Raw genomic sequence first — 22,859 nt, 5'->3', positions numbered from 1 at the left:
AGGTTAACACTCCCACCTAGTTTACTAAATGCCCTGGCGTCTACTTCCTCATTATACCCACTGGCTGGAATGAAGCAGTCTGAGGCTGTCAGCAGTCTTTCCGCCAGTTATTTTCTCCTGAAAACTACCTCCTTCATATTTGTTTGGCCACATCACATTCCATGCAGGTGGTTTTCAACGTGTGGTCCCTGGACATGTTAGGAATGCAAATTCTCAGGCCCAATCCCAGAACCTACTGAGTCACAAGTTCTGGGGCAGGGCTGGGAATTCTTTACCGAGGTGATGTTGATGCATTGAAGTTTGAGAACCACTATATTAGGACTGCAAAATGGTGATCTTGAAATTCTATCATTCCTCACTCATTCATCTGCGGAATTCCTCTGTAAAGTTCCCTGATCAACTAGGTTATCGTGAATTGCAATTTGTAGAAAAAAGGCAGGATAATCATTTCATCATTTTCCTTTAATTGTCCATTTTCAGTGTCAGGGTTAGTGCCCTAGTTACTTTCAGGAGTGACCAACTATATTTCTTGTTCGGTTACTTTTGGCTTTCTAAAACTATCATTATGAATTCAGTTTTTAATTTATTCCATCCGTTTCAATCAGATATGGCCACTGTTGTTTGGATTGGTAAACATCCAAAAGCTCACCATCATACTTTCTCTGCGAAGCTATGGGAAACAGGGACTGAGACACTGGGGGCGGAATGCAGAATGTCACAGCCCTTTTGAAGAGAACTTACCAGCATCTAACAAAACGACAAGTGCATTTGCCCTCTGACCCAGCAACCCTACTTCTAGAAATCCACTTCTAAGAAACTGGCTAAGAAAATGACTTCACAGTTACTCACTGTGGCATCAACACAAATGTCCTGCAGGGGACAAGGTACGCCCGTGCAGTGGAGGAGGGCGCGGCCGCAGGATGAGTGACAAGGAAGGACCTCCAGGATATGCAGGCAAGGGGCAGGGCCGGCTGTCTAACACAACAGAAATATATACTTGCTTTCTGTTTTCTTAGGACACTGACTAGAAAGAAAAACAACAGTGGGTCCTGCGGAGGAGAGAGAGGAGAGCATGAGGGACAGTTAAGGAGGTGAGCTCTGAACACAACAGGCTTTGAAATCATATCAATGCTTTACATATTTACAAACTTTAAATTTTTAAAGGCAACCCCTAAACTACAAAAATAGAATCTGAAATGAATGAACTCAATTGCCTCGGACTGGATTCTACAGAAGCCGACCCTGAGACAAGAACTTGGAAGGTGGCCCCAAGCAGCATCTGCATGGAGGTGGAAAAGGAAGAAACCCATTTGCACCCACATCAGTTTCATTTAGTATTCGGTCATTTAAATACTTCAGGACACACGTTCACATATGAAACCATTTGCTTCCTAAGAACTAGGAGGAAACGTCTGTTTTCTTCATTTGCTGTCAGGCACCAAAATGCATTTTCACTTAAACATACACTGCAGCAAAATTTCTGGATTCTGATGCAACACAATAAAAAGATAGTCACGTTTTATGTTTCAGGTCAACAAATATGCCTCAGGTCAAACAGTAAGATTTTAAAGGAACTTGGAAATCAACGCAAGTTTGTAACTTATGTTTCATCTAAGAATTGCGCCCAGTTTTATTATCTCTCAAGAATGAAGCAGGGACAAAGGCAAGCTGAACACTTCCTGGCTGTTGATTACTGGCGAGCTGCCGGCCTCTGGTAGGAATCTCTGTCAAGCGGCATCCTCAGTCACTTGAGGACAGTTTAAGAAGGCAGTTACAATGTGAACACGTGCATGAGCTATTATACATAATTACAAGAGCTGGTAAACTCCGGTCTCCTCAGTAGGAGCGGATGGCTGGGGGGACAGTGGCGCAGTCAGCCTCGTTCAAAGTTCTGTCGATTACGGGTCTGTATTCCAGGGAGACCTAAGAAGAGTCGGTGATGAGTTAGCGCACAAAAACGTACAAACAACCCTCTTGTATACTTTTGGAAAATTAACCATAAAAGCAGATTTGCAGACAAACAGGAACTTAAAAACAAAGGTATTCACGGGAACATTTTTCAATAACAAACTCAGGACTGCTATGTAAATCCATGTATGGAATACAGCAATTAAAATAACACTGTACCAAATTCTCAATGCTTGAAACTAAAACTTAAACTGAAAATGCTCAAAAAGTGGGTGAAACCCTGTATGTACTATTATCCTTTATCCATAAATTATGTTTGTATTTGCAGTTTTTCCTACTTCTAAGTGAACAATTTTATATACATACGAAACTTGAAAGAAATATTTCAAAATGATAATAAAAGATCTGACTGGTGAGCTTATAAAGGTTAATTTTCTTCATTCTTCTTGTACTTTCTAAAATGAGCATGTATTTCTTTTACGATCATAAAAAAACCCAAACACTACAAAAGTAGGCTTGTATTAAGAGGATCATCTGAATACACTGTCAGAAAAGAGCCTACATGAGGAACTATGAAAATTGCTGTCTGCCTGTATTAAGCAATCGCACATGAGGAACTATGAAAATTGCTGTCTGCCTGTATTAAGCAATCGCACTAGGCACTCTAGAAGTATGAGGACACAGCATAACTTCTGTAAACCCAGATAGACAATTAAGACTATCCCTTAGGGAGCTCTGAAAAGCTTACACTTTACATCTTAATTATTTCTGAGTCTTAATGCCGAGCAGAAAGGCCAAATGGGTGAGTTATGCTTTGCTGGGGTAAGACCGACAGGAGCCCCACTGCTCTCTCAGCTGGTGGTTTCCAGGACCCTGCCGGCCCCCTGCCCCTCCCAACTTGTTCCCTGCCCGGGGAAGTTAAGAGCTGAACAGCATCCCCTGGGCTTCCCCGAGGCTGCGTCCAGGTGGTCCAGTCAAAGGGAAGGGAGGGGAGGGGTACCTTCCCGCCCCACCCCCATCCCTGCCCACAGCTCTCTGTGGGCTCAGAACCCCCATCTGCCCCCCTACAGCAGGCCTCTGGCGCTGGCCCACCCCTGCCCAGCACCAGCGCAGTGGGGGCGGCCCTTATGGACCACCCGCCCACGCGGGGTTCTGTTTCCAGGCAGAAGCCTGACTGTGTCTTTTCAGTGGTGTCTCAAATCTGTCCACAGTCCGTTTAAACCCATGCTGCTTCTCCCGGTTCACCAAACGCTGACCGGCATAACATGAGGGACGGCCCACGCGCCATGGCGTACGTGAGCAGAACCCGTTCCCCGCGTACCTTCCCAGTCCTGATGTCCACGTAGGAGAGCGTGTGCTTCCTCCAGTGCCCCTCAAACGGCCTCTTGTGCTGCCCCTGGATGGGCTTGGAGTAATCGTACTCGTCAACCCGCTCCTGAGGCCACAGAAAGTACGTTTATTTCAGACAGTGCCGTCAACAAACATTCTACGCGGCAAAATCAGAAAACATGGCAAAACACGGCAAACTCCTTAAAAAGATACACGAGACTAGTCTGACATTAATTCCCCAGATCCCACTCAACAAGGAGGTCTCCATCGGCAAAGCGGACCTCGTGCAGAGCCAGGACCTTCCCAGTCCAAGCATGTCTCTACAATCCCCACCGAAACCACGCGTGCAGATCTGACCCGGAAGAGCACATGGCAAGAACACGCGCCACCGACCACCACACGCAGAGGAAGGCCACGAGACTCGGGATCCCTCAGCCAGTGGCCAGTCCTCTAGACGCACCCGTGGGCCCTCACTGATGACCTGTCAGTCCTCTGGACGTAGAGATAAGCCCTGCACTCTGCGCTGGCCCAGCCTAGGGCCCCCTCCCCTTTATTCATCCCATCTGCACCCCAGCAGTCTGACAAGGTCAGGCCCCGTGCAGCACAGCTGGGCAGCAGGCTGCAGCACAGTGGGACCCAGAGCTCCACTTCTGCATTTTCTCTCTACAGCTAGCAGACGGGTGTTGGAATTAAATTGATCTTTTATGCACTTAAAAATATATCAAATCCTTTTCCTGTCTTTTTGCTCTGTACTCTTGCAGAGTTCGACTTTTTCTTTCAGCCTTTTTTATTTAAATGTTCTAATTTTAGCAATTATATTAAATTTTTCAGAAATTTTTAAAGAGAGGCTGAATGCTGCTAAGGAATATCTTGCACGTGGTAACAGATAAGACACACAAAAGCCTCTTCAAATAAAACCCAAAACATCCAACTACTTAGCAGCTTCTGCTGAGGGAGGCCAGGCTCTTGCCGGGGGCAATGGGGCGGGGAGCACACTCCCTCACTCCGCACCCGTGCCTCCGGGAGGGGAGGGACGAGCCCCCCAGGGTGAGCGGGCTCTGCCTGCACATGTGCAGTGACGTCTCAGCCGCAGGAACCAACCACGGGCTCTGGGAGAGGCTTCTCCCAGACCTGTACCTTAGATGCCCTTTCTCCATGCTTGGTGCACAGGACGAGTGTGCTCACCAACCTCCTCCTCTAACCAAGTACTCAGCAACTGGAATCCAGCTCCAATCAGTGTCTCGTGGTGGATCGAAATCCAGCTCATCTTGCCCAGCCTCTAGCTGAGCCACCCACTGTCCCGGACCAAAGCCTCTGTGTCCACCATGGGAAAGCAGCTCAGCTCCTGCTAATGTGCTCCATCCTTAACTTGACCGCCCCCAAACAACCGCTTCCGTGAAAATCTTAACTACCACATGCCGAGTACTCTTCTCTGAAGAATCTGATAAGTGAGCTCTGCATAAAAACCAGTTCATTAAAACAACGGTGATCCAAGATGAGGCTCTATAATCCTTTCCCAACCCAGAGGTGGGTCTGAAACAATGAGTTACTCGTCACTTCAAGTCAGTAGGTGAGCACTTCCAGGCAACAGAACCCGCTGCACGCTAACCTTCGCCCTAATGAGGCTGAGAGATGCAGCACCGGATACTGATCCAAAGCCAGAACAAGGTCAAACTAGTACTGAACTCGGCGAGAACAAAGGTACGAAGGTTATCAGAAGAGAAAAAGCATTCTTCTCAACTGACTTGCGGGAAATGCAGAGAAAGTGCAGAGAAGTGAATGCAGAGAGTGCAGGGTCAGGGCTGAGCAACGCAGCGGGGACGACAGCGGTGCAGGCGGTGGTGGCAGTGGTGGGCGGGGGGCGGGGGGGGTTGGACATGAAGGTGCACCTTGAAATCCTCCCTGGCATGAGCGCCGCGAGACTCCTTCCGGGCCTCTGCTCCATAAATGGTCTGCAGGGCACAAAGCATCAGGTTCTGCAGCTCCAGGGTCTCCACCAGGTCAGTGTTCCAGACCATTCCTGGGCACACAAGGCAGCCGTCAAAGACAACAGGATGCAGCCAGTGACCACTGGCAAGGACGAGTTACGTCAGCGCTAAACGGGTCGCGCTGCGCCCAGAAGCAGCCCGCCCAGCAGACATCCAGCAACAACCGTACGCAGGGGCCCGAGGAACCACTCACCCCTGTCAAACGTCTTCAGATGCTTTAGATCTCCATAGAGCTTGCTGATCTTCTCACAGCCTTCCTGTAACACACTTCCCACACGGAACACTGCGGCATGACTTTGCATCGACTGTAATACAAAATATTTGTAAGCTTTTAATCCATGTGGAAAAGCCACACCAAGAACTGTTAAACCTTTAGGTTCTTTTTCTTATGCATTTCATTTTTTGTATAATATTTATGTAAACAGAAAAACTAGGAAATTCAGACTGTGACTTTATTACTCTGAATTTTAAAACGAAGTTTGTTTGTGAGAACTTAAAAGACCTACTCTTTAAGCAACTTCCAAATGTACAGTAGAGTAACATTAACTATAGTCACTATGCTGTACGTTAGATCCCCCGGCCTTATTTTCATCTGGAGACTTGTACCTTTAGATGCCCTTTCTCCATGCTTCTGTTCCTTCACTCCTGCCCCCTGCCTTACCATCCCATGAGGCCTCCCCGAAGCCCAGTCTCGTTTGAAGATAGAACCACAGAACCACAGTCCTATGAGAATGGCCATATTCACCTTTTCCCTTTTGGTGGTGTCTGTGTGGATGACCCAATGGAACCCTTTCAGGATGCAACTAAAGCAAGGGGCTTTTTTCCAGAAAATGCGCCCACACAGAAATTCTTGCAAATAATTTCAAGTGGATAAAGGTCTCATTCATGGACCAAGAATCCCAGTATTAAAGAATTTGATTGATTCCTAGCTGTTTTATTTACTTATTTATTTATCTAGAGTAGTCAACTGGTATTTTTAATTGACCTAAACCTGTGTTACCTCACGCAGTAGCCACTAACCATGTGTACTTACCTACATTTAAACTGAAATTGAATAAAATTAACTTAGACCGGCCTCATTTCCCACGCTCCACTATCACGTCAGAAATACAGACCGTTCCAGCGGACGTGCTGACGCAGGTGAGCACGGCTTCCGCACGCCATCCACACTACCCTCCTGACCTCATTCAGGGGCATCAACGGGCCCAGTTTAAAGACATTTCCCAGAGTTGCCGTAAGTAGGTGTGATGATGGGATTATTCCTCAGCAACGAGACGTGCTGGGCTTGGGAAGCTCCCAGCTGGGAACCGAGCTTCTCGGACCTTCCACTGTCCCTCCTCCTTCAGGCTGGGACAGAAGACCAGGGCCAGAGACGGTCTGGGCAGGGAAGCTGCAGCAAACGCCTAGCACGTTTGAGAGAAGGCCGAGTCCTGATGCTGCAGAGTTGCTGTGTCTGCCCTGGGCGGCCCTCTCCAGCCTTCAGTGTGGAAAGCACACCCTTTTATCTTACTCGGGCCTGAGCTCGCCTCCATGACTCAGCAACCCCAGTGCAGGGCTACCAACACAGCTGGCCCGCTCATCCAGAGCGTGTCCAGGCTCCTACCTTCTGCATGTTCAGCCGTAGTTCCGATGTTCTTATGCTTCCGTTGGCAAATCTCAATTTGTCAAGATTCATGACAGATTCTTCCCCAGCATTTGGTTTAATCAAGGGAACTTTATCTCCTTTAAAAAAGACAAAAAAACCAAAAAACCCCACCAAATGTGTATTATACCTTTGCAGGGAGTTTGGAAAATGCATGCATAACCTGAGTTAATATTCCACCTGGACCACTCTATCCCTGAGGAAGCATCTATTGACCTGGGGCCAAAGAGTAAACAAAAAGACAAAATTTCTGGCAAAAAGCTGGTGTCCAGTAAGTAATCTTTGAATGAACAAAACAGAAACTCTCTCTTAAGGTCAAAAATTAGATTTATGCAAACAAACCTTGCACTGCTACTCTGTGAAGGAAAAAAACTTCATCCTCCATAGCTATTCTCATTCTGCCCAGCCCCGTTCTGGTTCTCAGACCTGGTTGTGTGGGCGGGCGGCACCTGGCTGGAGGTATTTAACAGCCTCCTGCTGACCCTGGCCCTGCACCCTCTTACATAAACCTCAAGATCTTCTGTTCTTGCCTTTCTAAAAAGATAAACGCTTTGAGGGTTTTTAAGCTGCCCTGGGATGACATGTTTCTAAATGTATTTTCTGCAGAAGGTAACACACGCAGGTGTGAAATACAGAAGGCAAAGCCCTGCAGCCACTCTCTCTCCAAGGCGAGACCTGCCCAAGCTCTTCTAGGCAGGCAATTTTGCTAGCTTTTGTTTTTAATGCTTTAAAAAACGATCATTCCGTAAAATGGAGTTTTATCCTTAGGTGCACTGTTCTACAAATTTGAACACACTTGTAGACTCCTGTAACTATCATGATCAGACTACAGAATTTAAGCGTTTTAACGTTTAATATAGTCCCACTTCGGGGAAAGTAGTGGGGCAAACACTTTTCCTCTCTTTTTGTCTTTAGAAACTAAAGCGTAACGAAGGTGTGATACCACTTTTAGTGCAGTTTGCTGGTTTTGACAAGCAGAGCTGCGTCAGCCCCACCACAAGTGGACCCAGACCCTGGTGACCACCCACCGTCTCCTGCCCCAGCTTCCCTTCTCCAGATGCCACACACACAAAATTGCACATATGTGGTCTCTTGCGTCTGGATCACACAGCCTAAGACCCACCCGTGCTGTGCACGTGTGGGCAGTCTGTTCCTTTTTAATGCTGAGTTCCCAAGGTTTTAAACGTGTGCATTGATCCTTCAGAGAGAAAAGTATTCTCAAAACACTTCCTTTTTCTCGCTGTCAATGAAAGGGAACCTCAAATTTTCTGTTCTGCTCTGAGAGATTGCTCCCGGGCTCTGGCGACAGCAAGATGAGCACTAGAGCTGTCGTGAGACCAGCACATGCAGCTTTTCCTCGGCAAATGACTTTAAGTCACCACAAAAGAAAATCACTGATGGAACTCCATTCTCTCACTGAGGGGAGAGAGCTGTGACCCATCTTCTATTTTGTTTGCATTAACTCCTCCCTTTCTCCCTTAACAGATTTAGTTATGGTTTGTTTTTAGTATATTATTAATTTTCTCTAAGTACCAAAAAATTATATATTCATTTATACCTACCATTTAAAACATTTCCTTGGAGGTAAGTCATACCAGACAAGTAGTATGTGATAAACCCCTGTTAAGTAACGCTTTCCCAACAGTGATTTTTCTGAGAACATGATGACTGCAAAAAAACCTGACTGAAGTTACTCTTCTAACTGCCCCACCTACCCTGAGTCTAGCCTCAGGTCTCTCAGCATAAAAATCTCTGACTTTCTGTTTCCTCGCTTCCAGGGAGGGAAACCGGACGCCCGCTAGTGACCGCGACGCAAAGCGCCCTGAAACAGCCAGACCGCCGGAAGGAGCACGCACCAGGCTTGCAGGACTCCGCGATGCTCAGCGCGCACGCCCGGCCGAAGACGACCAGGTCCAGGAGCGAGTTCGCCCCCAGCCTGTTGGCGCCGTGCACCGACGCGCAGGCAGCCTCCCCACACGCGTACAGGCCGGGCACGACCTGATCCTGGCCGCCCACGTGCTTCAGAACCTGGCGAAGAAGACTGAGATTACGGGGTGCGGTCTGCTCAGCCCCCCTCCCCTACAGTGGGGGGTCAGAAGAAGGAGAAACGGTAAAAACTGGGCCTGCACCACTGACAGGGACCCCCACAGACACCGTGCAGCCTCCTTCCCTGGCCCCCGTGCCGAAGTCAAAGGACCCCAGGGCCACTCCACACGGCAGCGCCTCACCCACCTCCCAACGTGCCCCGGCACACCCGCTCCGACGGTGGGCTCACAGCAGCGGAGCATGGCGGGCGGAGGGCCTTTAACGGGGAGGCGGGGGACTGGAGTCGTAAGTCAGCCTCTTACAACAGTCCCACCCAGCTTACAACAGTCCTGAGGACTGAAACCAGGTGACTAAAAAGCTCTTTGTGAGCCGCAAACCATCCAAAGGTGTTAACTGTAAAGAACACTTTGTAATACACAACCATGCAGGAAAAACTGCAAATGACCTCAGGTCTGTGACTGCGTACCAAGAAGGGATGAATCAGTTATCAGCGGTTACCTGAGGTGTGAACGCAGACACCGCAGCCAAGCCGAGGCCCCTGCCCTGCCCACCAGACTGCCCAGGGCTTCTGAGGGAGGCCCCGCGCAAGGGGCCTGCTGTGGCACGGGCTCGGCACCCTTACCTGCCCCTTGTAGTTGGTGGGGATGCCGCCCATGTTATAGTGCACGGTGGGAAGCACGGGGATCGGCTCCTTGGTGACGTCCACACCCGCGAAGATCATGGCTGTCTCCGAGATGCCAGGCAGGCGCATAGCCAGCTGTTCCGGGGGGAGGTGGTGCAGCTGCAGGTACACGTGATCCTTCTCAGGGCCACAGCCTCTGGTGAAAAAGGACATCACGCCGTAAGGTCGAGAACAGCAATCCGGAAACCGTGAGGTCACAAAATCCTGGCAGCACACGAGGTTCCACATGCTTTGATGCTGGAGAAAATGCTCCCTTCGTTAAGGCCACCTTCTCATGGCGTCTCTGCTCAGCACCCACCACGTGCCAGGGTAGACACCAGGTGCTGGGATGCAGCCACGGACACGACGGAAGCCCTGCCCTCACCGCGCTCCCACCTGGGGGTCGGGAGGCGCCGATTTGCCACACGCTCCCTGGTGGCTGCATTACAGGGCCAAAGAACCACCTGACGCCTCCTTTCTCGTGTGCGAACGTGACGCCTCACCCGCAGACACTTAACCAGCGTCACCACAGCGGCACGAAGTCCGGCACTGAGGCCTCACGCTGCTTCACTGAGGAACAAACAACCCACCCACCTTGAGGGCCCCAAGCACCCGGGAGTTCAAGCAGCATACCAGCTGAAGCTCGCGCACTGCACTCAGGACAGGGGTGTGTCTTCTCCCCCATACTGTCCGCTTCTGTCACACACTCGCTCACACACACAAACCATCTGAGATGGACTTACAGCTAACTGGCTAAACTTCTCAAATGTAGAGATCCTAAACTGACAGACAACAGTCAGAGGTAACTGCACATAGGCCTCCGGGGTGGGCGGGGTGCCGACACTCACACAGAAGCCCCCCAGCCCGTGCTGAAATGCAGACACAAACCACAGCCACCAGAGGGGTGGGGCGTGCAGACACGCTCAGACCCCTCTGGGTACACGCACACAGACCTTCCTTCACGGATCTCCAGGGTCATGGAGCGGGATACGACGTCCCTGGATGCCAGGTCCTTTGCGACAGGAGCATAGCGCTCCATGAACCTCTCGCCTTGACTGTTGATAAGGATGCCTCCCTCTCCACGGCACCCTTCCGTGATGAGACAGCCAGCACCGTATATGCCTGCAAACAACGAACTGATTAAACAAGTATAACCTAAGGACCGCTGGGCCTACATCTCAAATGCAGATGTTTTTCCCAAGATACTTTGGGAGGAGACAGAAAGGGTGTGCAAAGAGCACCACACTCACGAGCGTAAGAGAGGAAAAGTTAGGGCACAGCGCAATGCCGCGGTATGAAAAAACGCAATGACCAAGCTGCAGAGAAGAAAGGTCGGCTGTGTGGACGACGCGGCTCTGCTCAATACTCCGATTACAACTGTGCTTTAAACTCTCAACATGACAAAGTTTATGTTAAATATCTCGGTTTTAATTGTTACTAACACCTTATCAGGTTTTAATTGCTGAATGTCCTTCTGCACCATGAAATCGTGTTGGCTCCTGTAGGTCCAGAAATCAGCTTGGAAATGTGGCGTATCAAGTAACCGAACAACAATACGGCAATGATCACTACACCCGATATTTGGGTTGCACCCGCTGTGTACAGCCCTAAGTCTCACCACAACCTGTGGGATGGTGCCCCTCTGCCGAGACAAGCCCACCAATGCGATGCTGGGAGACGCAGAGCCCCAATCCAAATGTGGCAACGGGGAGCTGCGCCCCGATCTCAACCGTCCCTCTGCGTAAGGAGCACAAGGACGCCCGGCACTGGGTGTTGCACGCCCAGCGTAGTTTGAAGGTTATCACTTTTATTAGTGCACCAAAGGGTTACCTTGCCTTTAAAACAAGGTGCAAATTCCTGTATCTCATCTTCCAGTTTTCCTAGTTTCAGTGGCCATGTCTTCTGGTGGTTTATTTCTCATACGTTGAAAAGGAAGCAAAAGAAATGGAGCTCTAACTACAGAGGGAATTCCGAAGTCTCAGACATTGTATTGGTTAAAAACAGCAATAAGACTACCACCTACTACTTCTTTTTACTACTCATCCCTGCCAGGGTCAGAAGGAACACACGGACGGAGCAAAGAGAAAAAACAGGCCCTGTTCTTTAGTTCAGTGGCAGCTCCTCAGCTGACAGATCAGTAAACAGCCCAGAAACAAAGTTCAGGATGGGATTCACCAACTCCCCTCCCAGGCCCCCTCCCACGTTCGTGCACTCATCACCCTCACTTGTGGACATCTCAGGGCCCCGCCTGCCGTGCTCTGTCACTGTGGCAGCCTGCCATCTGTCTGTGCCACTTCTCCACTCAAATGCATTCCCTCTGGCTCTACTGACTGAGGCCCTACCATGTGCTGGGCGCTGCGAAGACAGCGGTAAATGAGACAGACCTGCCCCCGCCTCCCAGGGGGAGCTGACACCCTAGTCGAGGAGAGGGACACCAAACAGTCACGGCCTCGCGTCTGGCTAAATGCGCCGAGACAAGGCGTGGAAGTAAGACGCTGGCCTCCACTGCCTTGGGGGACGTAGGGCAGAATCTCCTCAGGGAAGTCACGAGTTAGGAGGTGAGATATGAGAAAGCAACTGCACGTAACTGCAGAGGAGCCTTCCCACAGGTACCGAGCACCTGAAAGGCACAAAGAGCCTGATGCCATCCTACCTGTGGGGTGGAACTGAACAAACTCCAGGTCCTGGCAGGGAAGGCCTGCCCTGGTGATCATGGCAGTGCCGTCCCCGGTGCTGGTGTGGGCGGATGTGCAGCTGAAGTAGGTGCGCCCGTAGCCTCTGGAAAACAGACAGGCCGGCAGAGAGGTGACTGCACAAGCGTCCCATCAGGACCTCCTTTCTAATGGACTGGAGTGGACCAAGCACCCAGGCAGCACCTCTGTGGGTGCATGTGCACACGCTGCCCTGGGCAACTGGGACGGTAGCCTGGGGGGCAGAGAAGGCGCTCTCGCTTGTACCTCAGGGCGCTTCTGTGCTAAGTAACTGATTTCCCTGATAAAAATGTATAAGATAATAAAACCTAAAAACATTTATGGATGCACTTCTTAAAACGGTTAAAATAACAGACTGACAGTATATAAGATGGAATCTACTTATTTTGCTCATGTGAACAAACAACACTCTTCTACCCCAGAAATCAGCGTAAACACAGCATCCCTCAAAGCAAAGGAGACGCTACCCCAGACAGCATCAGACTCTCCAGGCCTGTCTCCTCAAGGGTCCTCCCAGCTATGAACTGCTGACACTTTCCTGCCGCCGTGAGGCAGGTGTCGTCCCTCAGGCCCACAAAGCCACCCCTTGCCGGGTGAAGTCACAGCCTGCGCCTCAGCCATTACTCCGGGACACCCCTACTCTCATCAGAATAAATAAATTCAGCTCGCCTGCAGAGAAGTTGAACACGACTAAACCAGACTCTTACCCAGTAGCTACAACAGTGTTCTTTGCTCTGATGCGGTGGATGGACCCGTCTTCTATGCACAGAGCAATAACGCCTCGACACTCCCCGTTCTCCATCAGGAGATCCAAGGCAAAGTACTCCACAAAATAGCTGGTATCATATCGCAGAGACTGAAAAAGAAAGAAAAACAACCAAAAAAAGGGGTCCCGCATTTGCAATTGCACTGTTAAAGCTAACAGATTAGAGACCTTGATCTGGAGTGGGCACAGGGATCAGGCGGACCCTAGCGGAACACTGGCTTGGAAAAGGAGCCACAGACTTCAACCCAGGGATGGCAGTGCTGATGCATCGTGTGAGAACTCAGCTGTACAAACAATGCACCTCAGAAGAGGATGCCGCACGTGGGACACATCTCTCAGCTCTACACACCCCGAGAGGCGCCAGAGAGGCAACACCAGCCTCCCCTCAGAGCTGCTGCGAGAGCTGCGCCCGTGGACCATGGGGTCCCGACTTAGACCAGGGTGTACTGCACGGCGTCTGCTGCCGTATGGCCACTTAGTCCAAGTAAAGCAAAACGCTCAGCACATTTGTGATGATTATCAATTTAATTTTTTAGAACAGATACTTGCAAATTAACAACTATCAAGTTACTCTGCTGCTCAAAAAGCGATCCCTGGGCGGAGAGGCTGACACGCTGACCTGTCCCCGGGGTGGCCTGCTTCCCATGTCACCACACGCCTGGCCTGGCCGCGTCCCACCACCCTGTGCACCCAGGGCACCTCACCCTTCCATACAAAGTGTGCAGCAGCGAGTGGCCAGTGCGGTCGGCCACGCAGCAGCACCGATGGGCCTGCCCGCCTTTCCCGAACTTGAGGCTCTGTCCACCAAAGGCACGCTGGTAGATCTTCCCATCTTCAGTTCTGCTGAACGGCATGCCGTAATTCTCCAGCTGAGAAACAGAAAAACACCGAGCGCCTTAACGGGATCCAGACGCTCACGGCTAACTCACGCTAGAACACAACACAAATCTGCAAGCCCCGAACGAACACATTCTACGGAGAGCCCAGCAGCAGAAGACAGGAGCGTTCCCGTTAGAGCAGCTCGCTGCAACCTGCCGGCTGAGCACTCCCACCACAACCCCTCCTGCATCGGACAGCCGGCAAGGACGTTACCTCCACCACGGAGGCCGGGGCCTGCTCCGTCATGTAGTGGATGGCATCCTGGTCCCCCAGCCAGTCGGAGCCCTTCACGGTGTCGTAGAAGTGCCACCTCCAGTTGTCCTCCTCCATGTTCCCCAGGGCGGCGTTGATCCCCCCCTGAAACACCAGCAGCCCCGTGAGCTACAGCAGACTCACCTCCCCACTGCCTCCTGCCCGGAGCCAGATTCGGAAAAAGCCAGCTACTCGCGCGAGAGGGCCAGTGAGGGATCTCACCGTCCGGCAGACTCCGAAGCGCCTCTCCTCCCCCTGCAACCTAGAGGCAGGGCCCAGTTACGGCATCCCCCAGCCTCAGGCGCCTCACCCATGAGAGGGACACGGAGCCCAACCCCTTGGGGCGTCATCTGGAGGGTCGGCAGAGGTTCCTCAGATGAGGTTTCTTCCTTACCAAGCCTGGCATGTAAAAGGGATTCAAATCTAATAGCTTCATGACAAACGTTCCCAATGGTACTGGAGTGCAGGCTCTAAAGGCAGAAGCGCTTCCTGCCGAGGGCTCAGGGCCCCAGCCCCCACCCCGCCCCGAGCCTGCCCCTCAGTCACAGAAATCGCAGTACACCTGCCCACCCCCCCAAATTAAAACTGCACATCTCTTCAGATAATCTTTCTCACAAGGCACGCTAACCTGCCTTTCTCCCAGTTGTTGCTCAGTCATAACTTTTGAGTCAGCACTCTCATTGGAATTTCTTCAGTTGTGGCCGCTGTGCGTCAGTTTCCCATGTTATGCTTGGCTACCACTAAACGAGTCACTAGCACAGAGCAAGGAACGCTGGACAGACACGCACCACGAGTCACCACATTCCTTCCTTCCTCCCTCCAATCGTAAACCATCCCCTCCAATCGTAAACCCAAACACAATCCTGATAAAAAATGTTAAGTACCAGGGCAGCAGAATGTAAAAGCTGGTTTAAAATAATGCAAAAACGAAACTGCCTTCCAAAGGGGTTATATAAATTTATATCCTCACCAGCAATGTAAAAAAATGTGTTTCCCCATAGCCTTGCCAACAGAGTTTTGTCAAACTTGGAGTTTTGCTAATCTAGTAAGTAAAAAATAATATCTCAATAAATAAATAAATAATACAAAAACATGTGGCCCAGTGCATGCAAAAATGCTGTTATCCTTCCCCCAATTAAACCTTCTTTTCTCGAGAACCAGCATTCAAGTTAAGCTACCCTTTTCTCATTCTTTTTATTGCATTACTATTGCACTACCTGAAAACTGCATTTTTTGCAATACCGTTCAAAATTACCTGCTTAGATCTATTCTTGCTTTTAGACGATGAATTATCCAAGGATATTTATTACTTATTCTTCAGTTTAAAAAGCACAGCTTTCGAACAAAGTATCTAGGCAGTTTAGTGCGTAAAGAATGTGGCTGGACCCTGACTATAGCTATTCCAGATGTAACGGTGATGGGAGCTCTTGTTGCTTCGTAGAAAGTCAGCACATCCTCTGTTGTCTCAATGGGGAAACGCGTTCAAATACCAGAAAAGATGGTCAAATGTGATTGTAGAATACTACCTGCATACCAGCTGGGCACTACCTATAGTGTGCCTAGAGTGAATAAACAAAATGATAAAGTCACATAATTTCCCACCTTACTTTTTCTTCTTCCCTAAATTCAGAGCATTAAAGGCCACTGTTTTCTGTGCTGCAGCTTCACACCATCATCAGAGCTCGTCACCACCACTCGAGGTCTGCCCTGAGGTTCCTCCGGCAGGTACAGAGCAAGCCCACAACAAACTTGTTCACATTGGGTAAGGGCAGTGAAGGAGCTCACACCATGATGGAGGCGGGCATGACTGGAGCAGAAATAGGAGTGACAACAAGGCTCTGGGCAGTGGGGCGGGGGCAGGGTGGGCAGAGACCTCCTGGCGAGGGAGCGCCAAGAACAGAGGGAGCCCAGTGGAGGGCGGCCCGCGGCGGGAGGCTGCTGTGGTGGAGCGCCGGGCTGTGCAGTGCCTCGCGAGCACCAAAAGGACGGAGAGAGCCGTTTCTCATACCTGGGCTGCGACGGTGTGTGACCTGGTGGGAAAGAGCTTTGTGACGCAGGCTGTGTTAAACCCTGCTTCAGAAAGGCCAAATGCAGCTCGCAGGCCCGCCCCTCCGGCGCCGACCACCACTGCATCGAATTCATGATCCACTACTGGGTACTGCGTAGAAATCTGGAAAAGAAAACGCCCCCTGTCAATCACTGGTTCAACTAGGCCAGACACTGAGGCTGTGGTTACGGTGAAAGAGAGTCATTGCCACGCCCAGAGGGCCTCCATCCTGTGCTGGGACTGCACACCAGGTACAATGCAGTAGTCACAGCAGACATGGTGGGCTCACCCTCGAACTGAAAGGGGACGGCAAACAGCTCTCATCAATAGCAGAGCACCAATCCCATGGAGCTAGGGCACCCACCATTAGTTGAAAGGCCGAAAACTAAGTAGGGGACCAGAGATGCAGAGGAAAGCAACATCACAAATCAAAATACCAGTCCTAACTACGGTTTTTCTTTGCAATTATCCTTTTTACTTATCTTCTCTTTTTACATTTATACCCACATACATGTACAAATCTAAGCTTACAGTGTAGTATAGATCATGATTTGAAGCTTCTCATGAAAACACTGCAATGTTGTTTCATTTAGATAAGGACAGTCCATTCACCTGAGTGACCATCCAGGAACCAAGGACACAAGTCTACTCCAGGTCCATGTTGTATTTACGACTGAGAAAGCGCCAACAAGCATTCAGTAACTATTGTGAGCTTATGAGATAGAAACTTAGAAGCCAATTTCAGTTTCTTCAACAGACCGCAGAAGGGCCTCGTAAACACAAAAGAGCCCAAGTTGCTACACAGTCCTCAGCTGAGGAGGGTGTCTGTCACCATCCATTCCAGTAAATACCGTTCATCTGACATTTGTATTTCATTATTTTTTTACTTAAAGTTTAATCTGGTTTACAGATATGTAAGAGCTACAAACAAAAAAATGTTAATATCTATGCTTGTATTTGTACTATAATTATTATTACACTAAAAATAATGAGCATGAATGAAAAATTTTTAAGTAAAACCTGTGTTACTCAAATACATTAAAACCTGGTATAGAACCCTACTCCGTTAAGTCAAAAAAATCACTTATAACAAAGTCATGAACTTACTGCGTCTGAAACTTTAGCGGACGACCTCTTACTACTATCAACGGTGAAGTGAAAACTGCGGGCTCCTGCGTGCAATACTGCTGGCCGCTGCTGAAACACAGATGGAACACTAAGTGTCTTCACTGAACAGGGGACTTGTAATTAAAACTTCCCTTCTAAGTCGACAACCTTCTTATGTACCCAGGTGCTCCCTTTTTTTAAAAAAAATAATTAATTAATTTATTTATTTTTGGCGGCGTTGCTGCATGCGGGCTTTCTCTAGTTGCGGCGAGCGGGGGCTACTCTTCGTTGCGGTGCGTGGGCTTCTCACTGTGGTGGCTTCTCTTGTTGCGGAGCATGGGCTCTAAGCGTGCAGGCTTCAGCAGTTGTGACATGTGGGCTTCAGCAGTTGTGGCTCGTGGGCTCTAGGGTGCAGGCTCAGCAGTTGTGGTGCACAGGCTTAGCTGTTCCACAGCACGTGGGCTCTTCCCCGACCAGGGCTCAAACCCGTGTCCCCTGCATTGGCAGGCGGATTCTCAACCACTGCACCACCAGGGAAGCCCGCTGGTGCTCCCTTTCACCCAGAAGCCTTACCTGGAACCCTCCACTTAACCCTGAAGGTTAAGGCAAGGGCTAAGGACCCAGGGCAGGCCCAGGAGGCGAGGAGTTGGCACTCCAGCGAAGGCCCTTCTAGGTGAAGTTTGTTTCCAGACAGGACACTGACTCGGGAAATGACAAAAGGCACACTTTCACATTAATGTCTTAATTTACGGTACTTCGTGGAGAATGGGGAAGGCATCTGTGCTGCCTGAGTGGCAGTTTTGCCAAGAATGAAGTACCTTCCCGGGATCCATCCCAGCCCTCTGCATGCTGGAGCTCCCCTGTGAGGTTCTGCGGGTCACTGGAGGAGGCGCCAGGCAGCGCGTTGGGAGGGGGTGCTCCAGAGCAGGCTGTCACTGGGTGTGGTGACATCCCTTCCCTGAAGACGAGAAGATTCGGCCCCAGAGATGCTCCTGGTCCTGCCTCACCACTCTCCACACCTGCGCTAGGCTCAGCCACGCCCCTTTACCTGGCATACTCCACGCGCCGTTCCCTCTGCTAGGACACCTGTCCCTGGGCAACCTCTACAACTACAAGTCTCAGCTCAAATGTCCCATCCTATAACCATTTACCCAAGAAAATGGTATTAATGACATCACAGCCCAGCATGAGAGGCAACCTTCTCCATAGGCTAGCAATGGTCAGCAACTTAGGGAATAAGTTTTTCCATTCTGCTGACTGCATTTTACTAGACCACTGATAAAACAGTCTTAGAAATATCTTGAAGAACAGTTTTGGGAAATAAGTACATTCAACGATGACAAAAGGGATGCCTTCAAGTATTCTGCAATTGGAAGAGATGTTTCCATTCTGTGGGGAAAGAAATTATGCTATGGGACAAACAAGTGGGGATAACAGGGAGGAGAATTACCAAATACAAAATGAACTCCAACTGAGCTGTTTGAAACTGGACAGACTTCCCTGTAAGTGAGGGACTCAGGCCGGAGCTGGACGACCTGACCGACTACTTGCGAGCAGCGCCAGAGATGGCTCCCTCTAACTCTGAGACTGAGTGGTAGCTGACACAAACACTGAGTTGACTTTAATAGCTCCGATTCAAAAGTAGTTTCCTGGGTTTTTAAGTAGATCAGAACTGATAAGAGTCATACTCTTGAATTCTCCATTTGCAATGTTAAGTACATTTGTTTTTATGGACAAGACCACTCTTTCAGATATGAACTAAAAAAACATATTTTTCAGCTGTATAATTTTTAAATGGTAAAATCATATTTTAACAAAAAACTAAGTCCCTGAAAGAATTCTAATACAAATGTTCTTGAAAATTTCATAAAGAATAATATAAATACAGCTAATAGCACCAATAAGAACAGTACATTTTGATGCCAAATTAAAATTAAAACAGAAACCGTGAGATTCCCTCTTTATTTCTTCTTTCTAGGATGTTCACACACACACACACACCCCCCACAAGCACACGGTTAGCTTAAAAAGCAGTAGCTACCGTAAAGAAATCTTTAACAAATATCATATTATCTCTCTGTGGAAAACAGTAACATTATTTTTTGTATCTAAATCCAATTTGGGGAGTGATATTAGAATCTGGAGCCCAATTTTAATCCCATTTCTGTCTTTAGATAAAACTTGTATTATGTCACTTCTTAATCTAACGTTTTTTGAAGAGAAATTATCAAACCTTTCCCAAGAGGGTAACGAAAAAGAATGCAGAAATCTACCTAAGGTAGAATTAAAAGAACACAGAGCTCTTAATAGCATAAAAGTACAGGTGACTGAATTAGGAGGAAAAGGAGAGAAAAAGTGAGAAGGGTAGAGATACTGATGCCCTCCATCCAGCAAAGTGGTGCTGGGGGCTGTCCTCATCTAACAGAATACACCTGCGAATCATGAACAAGAAACCAATTTGTAAGCACAAGCTACACAATTACAAAAGTAGACAATAAAGGATCTGAAGTGGTTGCATAATTATATTGGGAGAACTGAGGATGTGGGTAGGAGGATGGTTTAAGTGAGCTAAATCCTCATTTACCAGCAAAAGTCAATGTCTAAGCTGGACAAAAATGCACCTGCATTATCAGCTAGAGAAATGGAGGTAAACACCAGGGGCCAATACCAAAAACAGTTCAAAGTTGTTTCCACTGGGGAAAAGGTCTGGGGAAGGAGGTGGTCTTATACCTTTTCACTTATAAGGGCTTCTGTACTGACATTTTCTTTTCCAACTATGTGTAATTATTTTCACTAAAAATGTAAAGGTTTTTAAAACACGGATGTTTCAAATACCATTCACATGATTACCGAGGGCAGGCTGTGAGCTGTGGGCCTGGCACGGAGGCCAGCTCTCCCAGGTTACCTCACAGAATCCTCATTCACCCCACAGAGAAACCGAGTCTCTTCAGGACGCAGCAGCTCTGGACTGGGTCTGCCCGGCTGGCTCCAAATCCTGTACTGTCCCCACCATCTAGGGACCCCTGGGGAAAATCTCTGGGACTCCAAACTAAGATGAATATCCAGGCTGTATGCCCAAACTGAGCCACAACTTTTCAAGTGAACCAGGAAGAACATGACACGGAATGCAGAACTGAAAACCAGTGGCATTATAATTATCCCAAGAAACAAAACGTTACTACAGTGGCCTAAATAATGTAAATCTAGATACACCATTAAAACATACTCAGAATGATACATTCAAAGAGAAGCTGACTTATTCTAGAACAATATCTTGTTGAAAATTGAGAAATCTCAACTGAAGGGAGAAGGTAAGCAACTGAAGTTCTTGGTTACCTTCCCTTTCGATTTAACTGTCAATACTCTGGAACAGTCTGTAAAGTCTGTCAGTGCACTGGGACAACGGGAAAGGAAACAAAGGCAAAATAGCTTTGATAATTTTGTAACTTTAAAGCAGCTGTAAATATGACTTGGAAACACCACAGAATTGAACAAAATGAGATAAAGAAAAATTTTGTGGACTTTATTCAAATTATCCTCATCAAGGAGGCTTTATGAACATTCCTCGGCTGAAGATCATGAATTCCTTTCTTTTTTTGTTCTGCTAATTTGATGCTTTTGTTCTTGCCAATCTGAAACTCCAATACACAGCTTGTGGACAGATTAATTTCCATAGACGGAAATAATTTCCAAAGCTATCTACATCAGAATAAAAAACCTTTAGAAACCCAAGACCATCTTCGGCAGACCTAACCTGTGGTTCAACTTTGCTAACTCTACCTTGCCATCATGTTCACAACCACCTGAAAATGGGACCGTGGTGAAGATTCAAGGAGACAGTGGAGCGCAGTGCTGGCAGCCAAGAGCGGGTTCAACCGAGATCACTTCCAATCAAGCCAACAGGAAAGGAGAGGTTTATGCTCCAACTTGTGGTGCGCTGGAACTTTACTCTTACTTTCAGCTAAAAGCTCACAGCTGAATTCCTTCCAGCCCAGCTTGTGTAAAGGACAGCAATATTTTCATAAAATGGCAAAGGGCGAGGGGTAGGTGAAGGGTGTCTACAGGATGGAATAAGGAACTCCTGGTTCCAGTCTGGTCTGAAGACAGACGTGTCAGCTCTTCCCCAGTCACCACCACATACCAAATCTGTCATCTCACCTAACGATAAGGGCCCACTCAGAAGTTTGCTCAAACTTTGTTGACTAAAACTACCGCACTGACCATGGACTTCATTTCCTGCTTGTGGACCCCCTGCTACAACTGTGTCTTAGAGCCCAAGATTTGGGGGCTGGGGGAACCTCTGCTCAGTAAGAACCAGCAACACATGAAAGCATTTAAAATGCTTTCTAGTGTTGGTAGGTTGTCCGACTAAACCACCTCACATTTAACATTAACTTTTAATTCCTGTATTTTAAAAAGAAGAAAACTGTGGGTATAATTACAGGCATAAATCAAGTCAACATTGTTGAAAGCCTTGGTTCCCACTGGGACCTTTACTTTGTAATTAAATTACTAACTAGTAGGCTCGAGGAGTTCATGTAAAAGAACCAAATAACTAAACCCTCTAAATTCAGTGCTTCCAATAAAACCCCCCAGGGCTTCCCTGGTGGCGCAGTGGTTGAGAGTCCGCCTGCCGATCCAGGGGACACGAGTTCGTGCCCCGGTCCGGGAAGATCCTACATGCCGCGGAGCGGCTGGCCCCATGAGCCATGGCCGCTGAGCCTGCGCGTCCGGAGCCTGTGCTCCGCAACGGGAGAGGCCACAACAGTGAGAGGCCCGCGTACCAAAAAAAAAACCCCAAATCGACTCTGAAGGCCTCACCGTCAGGAGTGCAGGGGCCACGGTCCAGCAGCCAGGCCTCGGGAAAGCACATCCCGGACCGACCCGAGTGGGGCTAGCGGGACTCCGCAGCCCAGGAAGACACCCGCCCCGCGTCCGCCCCAGTGGCTTTGCGGTCAGTGCTCAGGGGTCACCGCACAACACCCAGAAGCAAGGCCGAGCCTAGTGCCGGGGCTCCGCTCGGATCCCACCCGCCCGGGTCCACCGCGATCAGGCCGCCCCGGGCCCGTCCCACCGTGTGACCTTGGGCGGCCGCGTCCTGGAGCGCGCGCCCGGGGCTGAGCGGGCTGCCTCGGCCGTCGCCCCGGGCTCCTGACCGGGCCCTGGGAGGGGACGGGTCCCGGGCGGCCCGCAGCGTCGTGACCTTCACCGCGCCGCAACCCGCTCGGCTGGAACAGAGTCCGGCGGGCCCTCCCCAGCCCGCCCCACCTCGGGGTCGGGGGCGCGGGACCCAGCGTCCGCCCTGCCCCACCCGCAGCGCCAACTCACCGCCCAGGTCAGCGCTAGGCGCCGGGCGCGAAGCAGCCGCGACACAACCCCGATCCCTGACACAACCCCGATCCCAGACATGTCTGCCCTCCGCCACGGTCCCGCCAGTCCCCGCGCAGACCGCGCCTGCGCACGTCGCCGCGCTCGGGGCCGACGGTGGTGGGGCAGGACGCCGCGCCTGCGCACATCGCAGTG

General features: G+C 49.6%; 1 protein-coding gene across 2 annotated transcripts; it reads right to left on the bottom strand.

Annotated features, from left to right (window-relative positions):
• Positions 1–1,592: 1,592 nt before the first annotated feature.
• SDHA (succinate dehydrogenase complex flavoprotein subunit A) lies at positions 1,593–22,799 on the bottom strand. 2 transcript variants are annotated; one of them, XM_060146793.1, is made up of 15 exons: positions 22,665–22,799; positions 17,337–17,423; positions 16,191–16,352; positions 14,144–14,287; positions 13,756–13,920; positions 12,993–13,141; positions 12,228–12,352; positions 10,528–10,696; positions 9,536–9,731; positions 8,724–8,895; positions 6,829–6,947; positions 5,419–5,530; positions 5,127–5,257; positions 3,230–3,343; positions 1,593–1,923 (listed from the first exon to the last, which is right to left on the bottom strand). In XM_060146793.1, exons 1-15 carry the CDS (start codon positions 22,743–22,745, stop codon positions 1,837–1,839), a joined length of 2,013 nt encoding a protein of 670 aa, XP_060002776.1. In that variant the 5' UTR covers positions 22,746–22,799; the 3' UTR covers positions 1,593–1,836. The 2 variants fall into 2 exon arrangements, with proteins under 2 accessions (XP_060002776.1, XP_060002775.1); XM_060146792.1 differs by having other exon boundaries at positions 17,337–17,426; positions 22,665–22,777.
• Positions 22,800–22,859: the final 60 nt, after the last annotated feature.

The sequence above is a fragment of the Lagenorhynchus albirostris genome, chromosome 3, assembly GCF_949774975.1.
Source record: "Lagenorhynchus albirostris chromosome 3, mLagAlb1.1, whole genome shotgun sequence".
Classification (NCBI taxonomy): Eukaryota; Metazoa; Chordata; class Mammalia; order Artiodactyla; family Delphinidae; genus Lagenorhynchus; species Lagenorhynchus albirostris.
The sequence above is the reverse complement of the archived record's forward strand: the minus strand, read 5'-3'. Positions and strand labels throughout refer to the sequence as shown.

Excerpts from the sequence above, each read along its gene's own strand:
- SDHA (XM_060146792.1), bottom strand. The coding sequence starts at position 22,745 with ATGTCTGGGATCGGGGTTGTGTCAGGGATCGGGGTTGTGTCGCGGCTG. Across the intron at positions 12,353-12,992 it reads AACACTGTTGTAGCTACTGG|AGGCTACGGGCGCACCTACT; the intron begins GTAAGAGTCTGG and ends TCTGTTTTCCAG. Across the intron at positions 5,531-6,828 it reads TACGGCTGAACATGCAGAAG|TCGATGCAAAGTCATGCCGC; the intron begins GTAGGAGCCTGG and ends TTTGTATTACAG.